We start from the raw sequence: 20,004 nt of genomic DNA, 5'->3' as shown, positions 1-20,004 counted from the left end.
AACTGAATGCATTCAATTGAAATGTTTCTTCCACATTTAACCCAACCCCTCTGAATCAGAGAGGTGCAAGGGGCTGACTCAATCGACGTCCATGTTATCGGCGCCCAGCGAGCTGTTGTTGGCTATTGCTTACGTCTGCGTCATGGAGTTGATCCATGGGTTGAGAGCGGAGGTGAGGAGGATGAGCCAGGTAGCCACGGCTGAGGCTGCTGCTGGCGGGTCATGGCCACTGAACGTCTCATAGAAACAGGTGGTGATGTAAGGCAGCCAGCACACTAGCAGGCACACTTACAAGGGAGAGAATTAAGACAGGAGATTATCAGAGTAATTACGTTAGAAAAGTATATTTATGGAGAAATGCAGACCGGCAGTTATTTGACTAATTACGGGAACGTTACAAGAATTCTATTTGGTATATTTATAGAATCTCGCAAATATATAACAATGAGCCTTATTGTTATGTGTGTAATGTTATTGTAGCACATTAATATTAACAAATTCAAGAAGACTGAATTTCACCATCTATAAATGTAGCCAACAGAAAAATGTGAATAACAGCCACTGATGGACCTTGACATTTTGTTCCTTACATAAAAGGCTTTTATTATGTGTCTGTGCTCAGAGTACATCAAAGGGTTATAATCAAAAGCTTATGCCTGGCTTTGTTTGAAATAAATGGCATCAACAAATCAATAGCTTCACTCTACTATTCACAAGGTTAAGCACCAATGAGACTCACCCACAGTTGCCACCATCACTAAGGAGCTCCTGAAGTAGTTATTAGCAGGGACATAAAAACAGTGCTGGTCATTGCAAACAAATGTCCCTCGCCGCACCTGTTTCCTCACAATATACACAATGTACGCATACATGGAGCACATGATGAGTATGGGTGCTATGATCCCGACCACGATGAAGAGCAGACTGAAGCCCCTGTAGTCTGGCTGGAAGCTGGGGGCACACAGGAACCTGGTGCTGCTGTAGCTGTAGCGGCCGAAGCCCAGCAGTGGCAAGGCTGCGTTGATCAGGCCGTAGAGCCACACCAGGACCAGCACCACCCTGGTCCTCCTGGACGTGCAGATGGTGCTATAGCTCAGGGCGAAACAGATCTCTGTAAACTTGTCAATGGTGGCCCAGGTCAGGGAGTGGATGGAGGCCAGCTGAAGAAGCAGGTAGAGGAAGGCGCTGCCCTGGCAGAGGGGCCCGTCGCTGGGGTAGCCCTGCGTTCTGAACAGGCTGTTGTGGACTCCGAAGGGAATGATGGAGAGACCCAGGGCGAGGTCACTCAGGCAGAAGCTCAGGGTCAGGGCCCAGGTTTCGGTGCGGAGCTCCTTGTTAAGAAGAACCACCAGTAATAAAACCACATTACCACACACGGAGAACAGACTGGAGACCACCATCAGAGCTGCATAGACCTGGGCCACCGGCATCCTCACAGCCTCCCTGGGTTGGCTGGCTGCTAACTCTCCTCTCGCCTGGTTCAGTCCATGAGCACTGACTGACTGACTTGACTGACTTGCCTGGCAGACTGACTGGTGGACAGAGTCTGACGTGTAAAGTCACGTTATCCTGTGTGTGTCGATCCTCTGGGGCTCCAGGGAACCGGTTGCTGTTGTGATGTGTCAGTCTCCTGCTGTTCTCTGGGAGGGTATGGTCCTCTCCAAGTCATCAAGCTATCCTCCTATTCTCTGGCCTGTGGAGTTCAGTACAAGGGCTTAGCTTGTTCCTTACTATACACTATCTATTAGAGTGTGGAAGGGAAAGAAAAACAGACCAGAACAACTTACTTTCAAGCACTAGATTTTTGAGGAGTGAGAGAGGGAGAGAGATGCTCTCTGTGTAAACAGAAGCTTGAGATCCAATATCCTCTCCTCCACTCTAATGGCTGCAGCACAGTTAATGAGCCGTTTGGCTCTGGAGTGTTTTGGGGGTTATTGGTAAGGAGCTTGCCTCTAATTCGATCTAAGCTCCCAATCATGAATTATTAATGAATTATTAAGCCCCCTCATATCACCCAATTATTTCAGTTGTCCAGAAGGCAGTAGCAGTTATGTGTGTTTGTACAGGGAAAACCATTTGAAAAAACTCACAGGCACCACCCACTTATATTAGCCTAGTTAGATGGGTAATTTACATTTATCATATCTTGGCATTGTTTTATAACATGTGCATTTGTACATTTATAATCAGATAACTTGTTCTCAATTGTTTTCTAATGATCCTACCAACCGTTCTTGTCTCCTCTACACAGCATAATGCACCTATACCCCAGGGGGGCCGAGGCGCGGTCCAGTACGTCACCCAGTACCAACACTCCAGTGGACAGAAACGCATCCGAGTCACCACCACAGCCAGAAAGTAAATACACACACACACATGCGCACACATACACACACACACAGATTGCGTATTTAACTCACTTCAAAACATAAAACTTATTAAAACGCACAAACATATGAATCTGGATTTGATTCTTCATTCACATCTTCTTTTCAAAGTAACTACAGACTTGAAGGTTTATCTACCACTTTTTATTCCACTATGGAACTGCATCTGCAAATGCATCTTGTTTCCATAGCAACGCGGTAGGGAAAGAGGGCAAAGTGTGTTTGTTGTCTTGTGATCAGAGGAGGAGATTATCTTGGTTGTTACTGTTAAATGTGTATTTATGTAGATACTAACTGAGCTGTGATGTAACTCTCAGTATGGCGTTTGATCAATGTTGACGTTCATGTTAGTTATTGTATTTTATTGTATTTTACCTTATGAGATCTGTGTTTATACAATGCTCAACATGTGACAGGGCAGCGGCAAGTGGAAATTTGTATAGATAAGCAGAGTCCCAGACTGTTTTTAAAACATCAGTTCAATTTACTTGGGGTGGACATTTAAAGGGCTTATTATGCTTAAAGGCTTTTCAATGTCAAAGCAACCTGAACAAAACATCTGACATCATATCCCTTATTTTATTTTTATTATATATTTGTTTTACCTCCTTTTTCTCCCCAATTTCATGGAATCCAGGTGTTAGTAGTTACTGTCTTGTCTCATCGCTACAACTCCCGTATGGGCTTGTGAGAGACGAAGGTCGAGAGCCATGCGTCCTCCGATACACAACCCAACCAAGCCGCACTGCTTCTTAACACAGCGCGCATCCAACCCGGAAGCCATCCGCACCATTGTGCCGTAGGAAACACCATACACCTAGCGATCTGGTCAGCGCACACTGCGCCCGGCCCGCCACAGGAGTCGCTAGTGCGCAATGAGACAAGGATATCCCCACCGGCCTAGCCTAGTGGTTAGAGCGTTGGACTAGTAACCGGAAGGTTGCAAGTTCAAATCCCCGAGCTGACAAGGTACAAATCTGTCGTTCTGCCCCTGAACAGGCAGTTAACCCACTATTCCTAGGCCGTCATTGAAAATAAGAATTTGTTCTTAACTGACTTGCCTAGTAAAATAAAAAAATAACCCGGACGACGCTAGGCCAATTGTGCGTCGCCCCATGGACCTCCCGGTCACGGCCACCTGCGACAGAGCCTGGGCTCAAACCCAGAGTCACTGGTGGCACAGCTAGAACTGCGATGCAGTGCCTTAGACCACTCCGCCACCTGGGAGGCCTTCATATCCCTTTTTTAACTCATGTAACCATACTAACTATAGTAGAGATTCGTGTTGGTAGTATCACTTGCCTTATAAAGGAGAACCTTACAACTGAAATAAACAAAAGTGTTTACGTCAAATGATATGCAATGCTTATGTAGGTTGTTTCTCTCTCCTCTCTCTGTCTCTGCCTCTCTCAGCTGGGCAGATGCAGGGACCCAGATCCAGAGCATTGCAGCATCATTTGACCAGGAGGCCGCAGCCATCCTGATGGCCAGACTGGCTGTGTATCGCGCTGAGACGGAGGAGGGTCCCGACGTGCTACGCTGGCTGGATAGACAGCTCATCCGACTGGTAAGACAGTATTCTCACTACTATTCCTAGTGTCTGCATCCCAAATGGCACCCCATTCCCTTTATAGTGCACCACTTTTGGCCAGAGCCTTATAGGTAAGACAGAGCAACACATGACATGGAAGATTGGCAGGGGTCAAGGCAGAGGGCTGCTTTATTTTCCCCTCCACAGAGCCTTCATAAATGGACCAGGTTTTTTAAAAATGGAGATGTTGAAATGTAACAAAATCATTATTTCCTACTGCTAACCAGTGAAAGTAGCTATTTCCAGGCTATCAGGCATGCTCAAGTAGTGTGATGAAGTGTGAAGTCACATTTTATTTTTAAGTGTAGACTCCGGAAGGACTTTCTGGTAGGTCTCCTGTTTCATTGCCTTTTTCTCTCTCCTTTCCAGTGTCAGAAGTTTGGAGATTATCATAAGGATGATCCCAACTCCTTCCGCTTCTCAGAAACCTTTTCTCTCTATCCCCAGGTAAGTGATCATGTGCTGAATGACTGATTGCCTCTTTAGTAGAACAACACAGTTATAGCTAGTACACAGATGTGTTATAAATAGCTTAACGGTAAAAATATATTTTTTAGTAATGTTTCAGTCTTTGTATAAAAATGATTTTAAAATGCACATTATAGCTTTGGCAGCATGATGGAATGCATTTTAAAACCTGCTTCTCCTGCGTCCCTCAGTTTATGTTCCATCTGAGAAGGTCTCCCTTTCTGCAAGTGTTCAACAACAGTCCAGATGAGAGCTCGTACTACAGACACCAGTTCATGCGTCAGGACCTGACCCAGTCTCTCATCATGATACAACCCATTCTCTATGCCTACTCCTTCAACGGGCCCCCAGAGGTAAGACCGACACAGACACTCACACGCTTATTTTTCCATTGAAAATATGTGCTTTACTTCTTCTTTCTAAACGTAAATCATGGATGCCTTATGAAGACCTCAATCTCTCTGACTCTCCCACCTCCCTCCCACTCACATTCTGCAAGCCTAGCTGTGTTGCTCAGGTCAACAAAGAGAGAGTGCACAAATACCCCGGTCCTTTTATAACAGATCACCTTGTGGTTAATTAGTGTAGTGTGTGTGAGTACAGTAATGTGTTCCAGACAAGCGTTTTTTTTCAGTGCAGATATCAACCGTGTGATTTTTTAACACCTTACAGACAGACAGCGTAGTACACACCTCTCTGAAAAGGGTAAGATATTTAACAGTGGTTGCGTCACAAATGGCTCCTTAATCCTTACATAGTGCACTACGGGGTTCTAGTCAAAAATAGTGCACTATGTTGAAAATGGGGTGCCATTTGGGACTTACATGCTGACCAAACCGGATGTGTGCGTGCACCTGCCTGCGCCTGTTGATGTACCCTCACACCAGACACAATCACAACACGCAGGTTGAAATAACAAAAACTCTGAACCAATCTTAATTTGTGGACAGGTCGAAAAGCATTAAACATGTATAGCAATTTAGCTAGCTAGCTTACTGTTGCTAGCTAATTTATCCTGGGATATAAACATTGGTTGTTATTTTACCTGAAATGCACAAGGTCCTCTACTGCACAAGGTCCTCGACAATTAATCCACACATAAAAGGGTAAACCAAATTCCTTTCTCGTCATCTCTCCTCCTTCCTCTGGCATCTTTTTTACTTCTTTGGACTTTATATGGCGGTTGGCAACCAACTTTACGGTGCATTACTACAACCGACTGGAGTGTGAATGTCAGTTAATCTTTCAATCACTCACGTGGGTATATGCTCCTAAAAACCAATGAGGAGATTGGAGAGGCCGGACTTGCAGCGCGTTGAGCTTCACAAATAGAACCTATTTCTATTTTAGAGCCTGGCCAAGCAGATGCTCGCTGAGGCGCGCAGGCAGTGTGGGTGCAATGATTGAATAACATGTATGTGTGAATTTATTTTGCAATGCGAGCGGTGTGGTCAGCATGTTAGTCTTAGTCATTTAACCGTGAAACTCTTCTGGCACTTCAGATGTTCCTTTTTTTTTTTTTAGATTGGCAGAGACCTAGGCTACCTTTCAAATGACACCCTATTCCCTATATAGTGCACTAGTTTTGACCTTAGTGCACTATATAGGGGATAGGGTGCCATTTGGGATGCGGATGTAATGTTTCCACTGGCTCTGACTTTATATTCTGTCTACTCCTGCCTGTTGAACATTGAAAGAGTAATCTTCTTATCTCCGTGCTCCTTGTCAAACAGATGGCATCACGTATAAACAGAACCACTCTATCTGCGCTGTTTGTGTCCTTTAAAACGCCAACACACGATACAAGATATAGTACTTTTGTACCTGAGATGGGAGTTGGTGTGTTGTGACATTTGTTTTGGAAAACGCCGATATTGTGACATTGCTATCGGTGTCTGGGATTAACCCCCCATACCTCAACCAACCTGGTTTAGTCATTAAACAGTATTATTGATTGGAGCTGCATTAGAAGGATGACATTTAATTTAGAGGGTAGTGGTTTAAGATGGTGTCATGTTTCTCTCCTCCTAGCCTGTGTTCAGTATCCTGCTATTAGTATTGTTTACATGTGGTTTAAATGTAGAACTTTTCCTTCTCCTAGCCTGTGTTGCTGGACAGTAGCAGTATCCTTCCTGATCGCATCCTTCTCATGGACACCTTCTTCCAGATCCTCATCTACCATGGCGAGGTATGTTCATCAGTCATCCAATCATAATCAACATACCTATTAACAGACTACATCAAATATGATATCTGTTTGGGCTTCTTGCGGTCAATTTGCAGTCTACAAGTTATTTTGTATTATGTTCCAGCCCCTCACCATCCAGTCAAGAAAAAATCGTCAGGCGGCTGTATCAAGTTGATGATCCCTGTTCTATCGTACACTAGACTGATTTCATTTCAGGTTGCAGCCAGATACTATTGTCCTTATTTGACATGTGTGAATAGATGAGGGAGCAGTGGGGACTGTAATGCCAGTGTTGCAGTAGTGCAGGGATCATCAACTAGATTCAGCCGCATTACACATCATTTGTAGACTGCAAATTTGACTGCAATATTTGACTAAAACATAATCATTTCAATCCTTGCTTACATTTGTATATCTCTCTATTATGCATCAGCATACTTTGGGACAGATTTCCACAATTAAAAATCACTTGATTTGCTGGTGTTTTTAGTCTTTTATGCCCCCCCCCCCAATAAAAAAAATATATGTGTGTATATATACAGTACCGGTAAAAAGTTTGGACACACCTTCCCATTCAATTGTTTTTCTTTATTTTTACTATTTTCTACATTATAGAATAAGAGTAAAGACATCAAAACTATGAAATAACACATCATGTAGTAACCAAAAAAGTTTTAAACAAATCAAAATATATTTGAGATTCTTCACAGTAGCCACCCTTTACCATGATGACAGCTTTGTACACTCTTGGCATTCTCTCAACCAGCTTCATGAGGAATGCTTTTCCAAAGGTCTTGAAGGAGTTCCCACATATGCTGATCACTTGTTCGCTGCTTTTCTGTCACTCTGCGGTTAAATTAATCCCAAACCATGTCAATTGGGTTGAAGTCAGGGGATTGTGGAGGCCAGGTCATCTGATGCAGCACTCCATCACTCTCCTTCTTGGTCAACTAGCCCTTGCACAGCCTGGAGATTTGTTGGTTCATTGACCTGTTGAAAAACACATGTAAATATGTCAATGTAAAAAATTAACACCATTACAAATGTAGACAGAAAAGCATACCTCTCTGGGATATGTGGGACGGTAGCGTCCTACCTCGCCAACAGCCAGTGAAATTTCAGGGCGCCAAATTCAAAACAACAGCAGTCCCATAATTAAGATTCCTCAAACATACAAGTATTTTACACCATTTTAAAAATAAACTTGTTGTAATCCAACCACCGTGTCCGATTTCAAATAGGCTTTACAGCGAAAGCACACCAAACGATTATGGTATGTCAGCACCTAGTCCAGCCAAGGAGAGGGCTCACAAAAATCAGAAATAGCGATTAAATGAATCACTAACCTTTGATGATCTTCATCAGGTGACACTCATGGGACTTCATGTTACACAATACATGTATGTTTTGTTCGATAAAGTTCATATTTATATAAAAAAATCTCACTTTACATTGGTGCATTATGTTCAGTAGTTCCAAAACATCCGGTGATTTTGCAGAGAGCCACATCAATTTACAGAAATACTCATAATAAACATTGATAAAAGATAGAACTGTTATGCATGGAATTTTAGATCCACTTCTCCTTAATGCAACCGCTGTGTCAGATTTAAAAGAAACTTTACGGAAAAAGCACACCATGCAATAATCTGAGTACAGCGCTCAGACACAAAAACAAGCCATACAGATACCCGCCATGTTGTGGAGTCAACAGAAGTCAGAAATAGCATTATAAATATTCACTTACCTTTGATCTTCATCAGAATGCACTCCCAGGAATCCCAGTTCCACAATAAATGTTTGTTTTGTTCGATAAAGTCCATAATTTATGTCCAAATACCTCCTTTTTGTTCGCGCGTTTAGCCCACTAATCCAAATTCATGAGGCGCGAGTACTAGGTCCAGACAAAGTCAAAAAGTTCCGTTACAGTTCGTAGAAACATGTCAAACGAAGTATAGAATCAATCTTTAGGATGTTTTTAACATAAATCTTCAATAATGTTCCAACCGGAGAATTCCTTTGTCTTTAGAAATGAAAAGGAACGCAGCTAACTCTCACGGGAGCGCGGGAGACTGAGCTCATGGCACTCTGCCAGACACCTGGTTGAAACAGCTCTCATTCCCTCCTCCTTCATAATAGAAGCCTCAAACAAGGTTCTAAAGACTGTTGACATCTAGTGGAAGCCTTAGGAAGTGCAATATGACCCCATAGACACTATTCAATAGGCAATTACTTGAAAAACTACAAACCTCAGATTTCCCACTTCCCGGTTTGATTTTTTCTCAGGTTCTTGCATTTCATGTGAGTTCTGTTATACTCACAGACATCATTCAAACAGTTTTAGAAACTTCAGTGTTTTCTAACCAAATCTACTAATTATATGCATATTCTAGCTTATAGGCCTGAGTAGCAGGCAGTTTACTCTGGGCACCTTTTTATCCAAGCTACTCAATACTGCCCCCCAGTCCCAAAGAAGTTAATGTGTACATTAGGGGAACGATAATCTCATTCTCTGCACAAGTTCAATCTGATTTAAAACATTTAAATATAAGAAAAATAAATTACTATTTTAGAAAAAGCCCATAAAAATATCTTGAACTTAAGCAGGAATATGATCCTTTACTTTGAAGAGAGCAACAACTACAGGTGAAACTGAAATAAAGCATACTACTTAATGGGAAATAAACCTGGTAAACATCTCGCAGCCCTCGCAAACGGATATATGCCAATCCAGTTATAATTTAAAAAGATAAAGATACAAATGTTAATTAGAAACAACATAATTCAAAGCTTCTATGAAAATCTATATAAATCGAAATTAAACTAAAATTGGACTGATCCTACACCCTTCTTAAGGCGTCTGCATGCTTCCCAGCCAAAAGAGGTTGGGTAGAGTTTGTGCATATATTATGACAATGTTTTGTGGCGTTTTTGTTTGTTTTGGACTTCGTTTTTTTCAGTTGTTCAGGCACACAAGCTGAAATCGGTAGCTGGTGATTGGTCAACAGTAGGGAATCTTCAATAAAGTCTTTGTTATTCCACGAGAGACAACTTGTTTTCATGGTAATTTTTGCATTAAGAAATACTTCACCAAACATCTTAATTAGATGTAAAATTGTGCGACTAAGATCTCTTCGGCAAAAACGTCAAATGACAGATTTATTGAGTTATCTTATATTAATTTGGACTATTTTTGGAAGTGTATACTGGCTACAGTCTCTCTAAATGGACAAACAGTACTATTGTCACTTTTCTAGGTTTTTCAAGCTAAATGTATTTTAAGGGACCATGCGAGCACACTAGTTCGGTTCGCCTAGCTGACTTGGCTTCCCCATAATTTTATTTAACATTTTGGGATAAAGTAGCCCCCCCTATTTACAGAAATGACAACATACGTCATTCAATTCAGTGCTTCCTAGTTCCATGTATCGAACAGTTATTTCAGTTATAATAAAACCAGGAGCATCTGGAGTGTCTCCTGCTGATTACAGACCCATAAGTTTCATAAATTGTGAAAATAAAACAATAACAAAGCTCCTCAGCAATAGAATGGCAGAATTCTTACCAGACTTGATACATATCAATCAAACAGGATTTTTTAAATCTAGACACTTAAACTCAAACATGTTCATGTATTTCTTTCTAATACAATACGCTAAAAAAACAAGATATACACTGAGTGTACAAAATATTAGGAACACCTTCCTAATATTGAGTTACACCCCGTTTTTTGTTCAGAACAGCCTTAGTTATTTGGGGCATGGACTCCACAAGATGTCAAAAGCCTTCCACGGGAATTTTTCCCACAGTTGTGTCAAGTTGGCTGGATGTCCTTTGGGTGGTGGACCATTCTTGATACACACAGGAAACCTAGCAGTCTTGTAGTTCTTGACACACTCAAATTGGTGTGCCTGGCACCTACTACCATACCCCGTTCAAAGGCACTTAAATATTTTGTCTTGCCCATTCACCCTCTGAATGGCACACATACACAATCTGTGTCTCAATTATCTCAAGGCTTACAAATCCTTCTTTAACCTGTCTCCTCCCCTTCATCTACACCAGTGGTCACCAACCTTTTCTGAGTCAAGATCACTTACTCTGTAAAAATGCAAGCCGAGATCTACCGCTCAGATTTTCTTTTACATTACTTAAAAAACATAAGCCTATTATGCAACATGAACCTATTACAACCAGTTCTGTAGTAATGAGGTTTGTGCAGTAGGCTATAGGCTCAATACATTAAAACTGCATATTGGCTACACTTGAATTGCCCTGCCATTGTTCTTCTCAGAACATTTTGAAATTCTATTTTCCAAATTTGAGCTATATGATCACACCGGTAATATATCATTTGTTTTATTACTTGTGAGACAGCTAAGTGAGCATAATAATTGGCTTTTTTTTACTGGACTGATGGCCTGCATCTGATGGTCAGTCTGAGGGTAGGGAGGGAACAGCGGTGAGGCTGCTGATCACCCGACTCACCGTCCCTCCTCTCTCCACTGAGAAAAAGAGACAAGTTTTGCCATCAGTTGGAAGACTTAAGTCGCATTGCATTATTTCTGCCTCATGCACCAATTCATGTTACTCCTATGACCAGAGAAAGTAATGTATTCCTTGATACAAAAAAAACAAGCCGCAAATAATAACAATGCAGGCTTATCGAAACGCAATAAAAGAGCTATACTCTTTTATTGCAGCTGAAGTGCTGGTTGTAGTGTGAGTGGAAGTAGGGAGAACACGCATTTAACCTTTTGCGTGTAGGGGGCAGTATTTTCGTTTTTGGCTAAAAAATGTACCATTTGAAACGGCCTATTTCAGATTAGGATAGAAAACACTCTAAAGTTTCCAAAACTGTCAAAATATTGTCTGTGAGTATAACAGAACTGATATTGCAGGCGAAAACCTGAGGAAAATCCAATCAGGAAGTGCCTCTTATTTTGAAACCTCTCTGTTCCTATGCATGCCTATCCTCCATTTTTAAAGGGATATCAACCAGATTCATTTTTCTATGGCTTCCCTAAGGTGTCAACAGTCTTTAGACATAGTTTCAGGCTTTTATTTAAAAAAAAATAGCGAGAAAGATCACATTGCGTAAGTGGATAGGTGGGGGCTCTCAGAGTGAGTTTTGCATAACAGAGTAAAGTGGCCATTGTTTCTCCCGGTCCTATTGAAAAACCTACACTCACGGTTGATATATTATCGGATATACATTTTAAAAACAACCTGAGGATTGATTATAAAAAACGTTTGACATGTTTCTGTGGACATTATGGATATAATTTGGAATTTTCGACAGCGTTGTCGTGACCGCTCTTTCCTGTGGATTTCTGAACATAACACGACAAACAAACGGAGGTATTTGGATATAAAAATAATCTTTATGGAAGAAAAGGAACATTTGTTGTGTAACTGGGAGTCTCGTGAGTGAAAACATCCGAAGATCATCAAAGATAAACGATTAATTGGATTGATTTTCGTGACCTAGCTACTTAATGCTTAGTGTACATAATGATTTGTTATGCTATCGATAAATTTACACAAACGCTTGAATTGCTTTCGCTGTAAAGCATAATTTCAAAATCTGAGACGACAGGTGGATTCACAAAAGGCTAAGCTGTGTTTTGCAATATTGCACTTGTGATTTCATGAATATGAATATTTTTTTGTAATATTATTTGACTGTGGCGCTATATGCTATTCAGCGGTTGCTGATGACAATTATCCCGCTTAAGGGATGGGTAGCGTCAAGAAGTTAATGGCTTATAAAACTGTTGAACAAAGTGTTGACGGCGCTGAATAACAACTTTAAATGAACTTACTCATAAAAACAGCAGGTCTTTGCTGTATTAGTTGAGTCTCTCTCTAGTTATGGTTTTAAAAGTTTTGAAATGTCACATGTCACATGTTAATGTCACATTAGCAACTTTTCTGTGTGTTAGAGGCTTCCTTTTACAGTCTATGGCGCGTGGAAACTGTGGAGAAAGACGCTGTCTGATTTGCCAGGAATAGGCCTTTAGGTGCCCTTGATTTGATCTCTGGGCCTGCCGAGTAGAAGGAGTTCAAACTTCAGACATGAAATGATTCAAAATGAGAACACTTTGCCTTCCCGGCACTAGGGCTGCAGAATCAAGTGCACCTACCGCCAACAATGCGAAACAAACACAAAAATTAGGAACACAAGGCTTTATTGTTGTTTTTTCAGAAATGTTTGGTGAACGACTAAGAATGGCTTGGAGATCGACCAGTCGATCGCAAACGACCGGTTGGTGACCACTGATTGAAGTGGATTTAAGATTTAATGTGACATCAATAAGGGATCATAGCTTTCACTTGGATTCACCTGGTCAGTCTGTCATGGAAAGTGCAAGTATTATTCCTAATGTTTTGTACACTCACTTTATCAATAATGGCTGTTGATACTAAAAGGCTTTCGACCATCTTGAATGGTCTTTTCTATTCAAATCTTTTGAAGCTTTCAACTTTCCAACTGAAATAATAAATGTAATACAAATATAATATAAATTACCTTAAAAATATACAGAAATAATATACTGAACAAAAATATATAAATGCAACATGTAAACTCTTGGTTTCATGAGCTGAAATAAAAGATCCCAGACATGTTCCAAATGCACAAAAAGCTTATTTCTCTCAAATTTGGTGGACAAATTTGCTTACATCCCTGTTAGTGAGGCTTTCTCCTTTGCCAAGATATTCCATCCACATGACAGGTGGCTGTGTTTTTCTGTGACTAGGTACTGACCTAACATAATCGTTTGGTGTGTTTTCGTTGTAAACCCTTTTTGAAATTGGACACTGTGGCTGGATTTTCAACAAGTTTATCTTTAAAATGGTGTAAAATAGTTATATGTTTGAGGAATTTTAATTATGGGATTTCTGTTGTTTTGAATTTGGCGCCCTGCAATTTCACTGGCTGTTGGCGAGGTCGGACAAGTACAAAAGTACAAAAAAGTCAAGGTATTAGAGTGGCCATCACAATGCCCTGACCTCAATCCTATAGTAAATTTGTGGGCAGAACTGAAAAAGCATGTTTGAGCAAGGAGGCCTACAAACCTGACTCAGTTACACCAGCTCTGTCAGGAGGAATGGGCCAAAATTCACCCAACTTATTGTGGGAAGTTTGTGGAAGGCTACCTGAAACGTTTGACTCAAGTTAAACAATTTAAAGGCAATGCTACCAAATACTAATTGAGTGTATGTAAGCTTCTGACCCACTGGGAATGTGATGAAAGAAATAAAAGCTGAAATAAATAATTATCTCTCCTATTATTCTGACATTTCACATTCTTAAAATAAAGTGGTGATCCTAACTGACCTAAGACAGGGAATGTTTACTAGGATTAAATGTCTAGAATAGTGAAAAACTGAGGTGTATGTAAACTTCCGACTACAACTGTATATACAGATGACTTAAGTAATCCCATTACTTACCAATATGAAAGCAAATCTTACAGGTAGAATAAACCTCTTCAAAATGGCATGGCTCCCAAATATTTAATATTTATTCTCGGTCATTCTAATTACCCCACCAAATACATTCTTTAAAAAACTATACTCCTTCATAACATACTTTTTTATGGGCAAATAACGCTCATAGAAATAAAAATGTAAGTTTTAGAATTTCCTACGTCTGAGGGGGGTTTTAACCTTCTAGACTTGGAATTGTATCAACTCGCCACCCAGGGCTTTTTACTTGCGACATATAGTTAAGTGCACTAAAGAGGAACAAAGGGTACATATTGAAGATGCGCATATGCATCCCCAAAATCTTTTCACTTGTCTATTTTCAAAGGATTAAGTGAAGAACATTAACCTCATAGTTAAGAACACTATAACAATATTGATGAAAATGATACATATTCTACCAGAACTATTACCACTCCCCAAAAACACAACACTATGGAACAATCCTTGGATAGCTTTTCATAATTCACCGATAATATGGTCCACATGGAAAACTAAAGGCATATAAACCATAAATGACTTGGTAATAGGAAATATATTTATTTCTTTGACAAAATTAAAAAGCAATTTTTGAATGACCAATCTAGATATATTCAAATGCATGCAACTTAATTATGTTTGATTTGAAATCTCTTGGTCATCAGAGCAATCTTGAGGGAATCCTATTTAAGTCAGAAAAGGATGTTCATATGATAGGTAAGCTATACAGAACCTTGCAGAGAGCATATCCAACTGACAACCTCTTAGAAAAAAATATCAACTATTGGAACCAAGACTTATATTAGCACAAGATGGAGGGAATGTTGGAGCATAACTAACAAAATTAGTTAACGAAAATGTACTCTTAATATTATACAAGAGTCCCGTCTTAAGTGTTAAACTAACAATGACTCAATTATCCATGCCTTCTGGTAATGCTATAAAGTCCAGACGTTATGGGCGGAGTTAGAAAGTTAGCTGTCAGAAGTATTACATTGTAAATGTACTTTTAATCTGTTTGCATATTTCAAGATATGGCATATGAGGGTGCATAGAGATACTTTTCTCAGCAATCATCTTTCAAAAATGTATACTTAAATTGGAAATCAACCAATACTCCATCGTTAACACAATGGAGATGTCAGATGCTTTATTATCTAAATATTGAAAATACGTGGATGACGGAGACAAAACAAAATGGTGCAGTTTGAGGCCATGTGGCGGAGAGGGATGCGGCGCTGGGGGGGGGGGGGGGGGGGGGTCATTGATATTTGTATGTGTATGTTTTGTATTGTTTGAAAAAAAGAAATACATTATATCCAGTGTCATTGATTGCTATTGAAATAATGTCAATCAAAACCAATCTGCTCCTAAACAGACTTCTCTTAATTTCTCAGATCTGTAAACGTCTACATGTAATTATTCATGTCTTCAGGACATCTCTAACTGGCCTCTCTCTAACCCTTTTTCTCTCTGTCTATCCATCAGACTGTGTCTCAGTGGCGTAAGGCAGGCTACCAGGAGATGCCCGAGTACGAGAACTTCCGCCACCTGCTGCAGGCTCCAGCGGACGACGCCCAGGAGATCCTGCACAGCCGCTTCCCTATGCCCCGCTACATAGACACAGAGTTTGGTGGATCACAGGTACATACACACACTCGCTCAAATGTATATGAATGTCAACTGTCAAGTCTATTCAACTTCCTGTATTGATGTTCTTGTTGTTTTCTAGGCTCGTTTCCTGCTATCTAAAGTTAACCCATCACAAACCCACAACAACATGTATGCATGGGGCCAGGTAAGACTTCTGCTGATTCTTATTTTTATTTTTTTACCCAGGAACTAGAGAAGATACTATTAATAAAAAAAGTACATACTGCTAAGGATGGTGTTTTTAGTATTTTATTTTGTAAAGGATAAGCACGTTGTCTCTTTCTGAATGGCATGTGTGTGCAATAATGACTGTTGATCCTGGAGGAGCATAGGGTCCACTGTGGTTCAGCCTGACTCAGCTTAATGTTGTATTGAAAGTCATGTAGCTGGAGAGAGAGTCCCAACTCTTACTTGTTGTCCGTTTCTTTTACACAAGCAGGTAAAGTCTACACAAATTAGTGTATTCATCTTACATTTTTTAGTGGATAATGAAAGTGTAACTTAGTGGCTGTCGGTGCCATTTAAGATGAGGGAGGATACTCATTTTTTTCATGAGCATGGCCTTATTTCTATTACAGCATATTGGATGACTGTCACTCATAATCCATTCACCCAGCTCAATGTAACATTGATAGGTTTAGACTACTACGTGATACTCAGATTTTTCCTATACCGAATGATCATGAGGTTGCTACAATCTTGTTTATGAATTAAAGTTTACAACTTAAGTGCACAGGTCGAGAGAATATTTTGAGTAATCAAGGTGACAGACAGTGGCACATTCAATACCGCCTTGCACACTATTGCCTGCAGCTAGTTGGTCTAGGATGTAACCATTAGTCCAACAGTTGCAAACAAGAGTTTATATTGGACAGATTCAGGTATGTTTATCCCCGTTTCATTCAACAGAATCGGTGGAATGAATACACCTCTGATCATGTGCAAACACAATTTACTTTCATAGCTGCCACATTCAAACAGTATGATCACTTAGTGCTTGTATAATTCCTACTTATATCTACTCACTCTCCTTCTCTCACCTTTTCCCTTCGCTTGTGGACTTCAGTGTACAACATATCAACTCTCTGTGACCATGCAAAAAAAACTTTCCAAGCCAAACCTTCATATCATTACCGCTAATCGCTACAAACAGCATGCATCTTTGTAACCATATTAGCTAACGTCATAGTCAACATAGCTACTAGAACTAACGCATTAGTAAACTCGCTAGCTACAATCATGCAGTACAGTCAGCAAGCAGTTTAGCAGTTACACTGGTGGGCCCCAGTGGTAATACATTGATAAAGCCACCAGCTTACCTTGACTTGGAAGAGTTACCGTGTTGGATAGCCATAGCCAGCTAGCTAACATAGCATCCCTCTCTGTTTGAGCCGGGTGTTTGAGTAGGCTAAACTAGCTAGCTGCATTCGTTAGATAAGTAAGTGAAAGTGAATAAAATACAACAAAATATTGCTCTCTCTTTCTCTCTTGCCTCCTTCATTTTTGAAGAAATGAGTTTGTTCAAAACTGTTCAAATATTGTCTTTCTCTCTCTGTGTCAACTACTCATTACATTTTATGCACTGCAATGCTAGTCAGATGTAGCTTATTCTTTCAGTACTATTTATTCTCTGATCCTTTGATTGGGTGGACAACATGTCAGTTCATCCTACAAGAGCTCTAATAAGTTGGAGGACGTCCTCCGGAATTTGTCATAATTACTGTGTAAGTCTATGGAAGGGGGTGAGAACTGGTCCTCCTGCTACACCATGGTGCTACCCTACGGAGATACTGTAGACCTTTGCAAAACAGTGTTTTTTAATACATGATTTGGTGACGTGAATAGTTCTATTTAAAAATAATCACTTTTTTTTCATGTTTAATTATTTTTATGAAATTCACTGATGATGGTCCTCCCTTTCCTCCTCTGAGGAGCCTCCAGGGTGTAACCACTTTCCCAGATTATATAACTGAATTCCACTCTCGTCTTCTCTGTGTGTAGGAGTCAGGAGCCCCAATCCTGACAGATGACGTCAGTCTACAGGTATTCATGGACCACCTGAAGAAGCTGGCTGTGTCCAGTGCTGCCTGAGACTGAGACAGATCCCATAGTAACCACTGAACGTCAGCATCACAGACCATGGTTCCACCTCATCATCCACTCAACAGCAGACCTGGGTGCAGATTGTATTTGTTTTCTTTCAAGTACTTAATCTGTGCTTGATTGAGCTTCTCTGGCGCAATAAAGCCAATGGAATAGACCCAAAAGCAAACCCCTCCCATCTGGCACTCAAGACCAGCTCAAACACTTAAAGTATTTGGAAGAAAACAAATACTATATGAACCCAGGATTGCTCAACAGCAGTCAACTCATACTATACTTGGGAAAGTCAACAACCAGAAGAGGATAGGTCTTCCTCTTTCTCCTTTTTAATATTGAAAATGGCTATGGACAGGAAAGTGACGCAATACAGAAAATGATCTGCAGGACAGCCTTTTTATGTGACTAGTCGGTGGTCAATGATTGTAAAAAGAACAAACAAAAGAAAACATCAGTTGGTGACTACTAGCTTAAATGTTTGGTCCCGGATCAGTATATGAATCGTAAGATGAGTCTGATATTTATGTAGATGTACTTTCCCCTCAGAACACTAACTCACCCAACATCCAGTTGGAGACATTTTATTGGATGTTTTATTTTGATGCTTCAATGGCAATACGTCTAGTTTATCTAGAACAATACAGCATCCAGACTTACTTTATATTACATTTTCTGTCTGTGTTTCTATAAAAAAAAGTATATCAAACAGAGAAATGTATAATACTATCGTCCAGTCAATCAGAGCTGTCATAGCTGCAGGCTTACAGAAAGAGAACAGGTGGGTGTTGTTTCGTCAGTTGGTAAAGCTTGGGGAATCCAATACAACTTAATTGAATTTGTTTTCTGTTCTCCCTGCGTACGCCACAGAATAATAGGTTATTTTCAGACCTTTAGTGTGTGCTATCTAATTAATGTTCGTCATTCATATCAAACACTCATTGTGGTACAAAACCCTGCCTAGTACAGATGTTGGATCGTAATTTGATCACCTTGTTGTGGAATAACTTTCCTGCAATGCATTATATTTAACAGTTGTAGTGTATTTTAGGTTTAAAAAGGCTTCGGAAGTTTGTAATGTCAGACTTTTCCTTTACTAAAAATGTAACAACCCAGAGAAAAATGGCCATTAATTATAATAATCCACATAAAATAATCTGCAGGATTATTTTCCTGCTGTAGCAAACTGGTTCAAATGAAGATCCTACATCTGTACTATACAGACAGTGGTACTAACATGCTCCACAATACAGACAGATTTGCAGAGTATTAAACCTGCCCTCCCTATTCTCCGGATCTCATATCATATCTGCCTTGTTACTAACAGTGTTAATTTAGACTTTTCTAATAAAATACCTCACTGTAAAAATCATTTTGGTTGACTATTAACACTTTCTATTTGATTTAGTTTGAGTGATGCTGTTTTCAACTAGATGTTTTATCAGATTTTATGAACTTTTACAGTTAACTTTCAAAATAAAGTAAACTAGGGCTGTCCCCGACTAAAATAAATATTGGTCAACCAAGAGTCGTCCAATTGATTTGTACAAATTTTCAAAAGTGTATTTTTCCATATATTGACACTTCCTATGTGGTTTAATCAAATCAACTATATGCACTGAGCTTGCATGATGTTTTAAGCACACTGTCTGATTAAATAATGACTAAACACAAATTACTAGAGGAAGTCGGACTAGCGATGGAATGTGCCGGGCCGGGCTCAGACTTGCTACTCTGTGTTTTAAAAAAGAGACCGCGAGTGACTGTGACTAGCACCCGTTGTCACTCCTCCCTCCTCCACCGACCACCACATGACATCAAAGTGTATCAAATCAAATTTTATTAGTCACATGCACCGAATACTTGAAATGTGAAATGCTTACTTACGAGCCCCCAACCAACAATGCCGTTTCAAAAAATACAGACAAGAATAAGAGAAAAGTAACAAGTAATTAAAGAGCAGCAGTAAAACAACAATAGCGAGACTATATACAGTCGTGGCCAAAAGTTTTGAGAATGACAAATATACATTTTCACCAAGTCTGCTACCTCAGTTTGTATGATGGAAATTTGCATATACTCCAGAATGTTATGAAGAGTGATCAGATGAATTGCAATGAATTGCAAAGTCCCTCTTTGCCATGCAAATG

At 40.0% G+C, this 20,004-nt stretch overlaps 1 protein-coding gene across 1 annotated transcript in view; it reads left to right on the top strand.

Annotated features, from left to right (window-relative positions):
* LOC109904248 (protein transport protein Sec23A) overlaps positions 1–19,382 on the top strand; it is a 39,031-nt gene extending 19,649 nt beyond the window's left edge. Inside the window, exons 11-18 of the mRNA XM_020501486.2 lie at positions 2,252–2,358; positions 3,801–3,954; positions 4,348–4,425; positions 4,638–4,799; positions 6,548–6,634; positions 15,593–15,748; positions 15,837–15,902; positions 17,759–19,382. Of these exons, the coding sequence (XP_020357075.2) occupies positions 2,252–2,358; positions 3,801–3,954; positions 4,348–4,425; positions 4,638–4,799; positions 6,548–6,634; positions 15,593–15,748; positions 15,837–15,902; positions 17,759–17,848 (900 nt within the window). The 3' untranslated portion in view covers positions 17,849–19,382. The remainder of the gene's footprint in view (positions 1–2,251; positions 2,359–3,800; positions 3,955–4,347; positions 4,426–4,637; positions 4,800–6,547; positions 6,635–15,592; positions 15,749–15,836; positions 15,903–17,758) is intronic.
* The last annotated feature ends 622 nt before the right edge of the window (positions 19,383–20,004 follow it).

Source organism: Oncorhynchus kisutch, linkage group LG14 (assembly GCF_002021735.2).
Source record: "Oncorhynchus kisutch isolate 150728-3 linkage group LG14, Okis_V2, whole genome shotgun sequence".
In the NCBI taxonomy this organism is placed as follows: Eukaryota; Metazoa; Chordata; class Actinopteri; order Salmoniformes; family Salmonidae; genus Oncorhynchus; species Oncorhynchus kisutch.
Note: the sequence above shows the minus strand (reverse complement) of the source record. Positions and strands in the feature narration are given on the sequence as shown.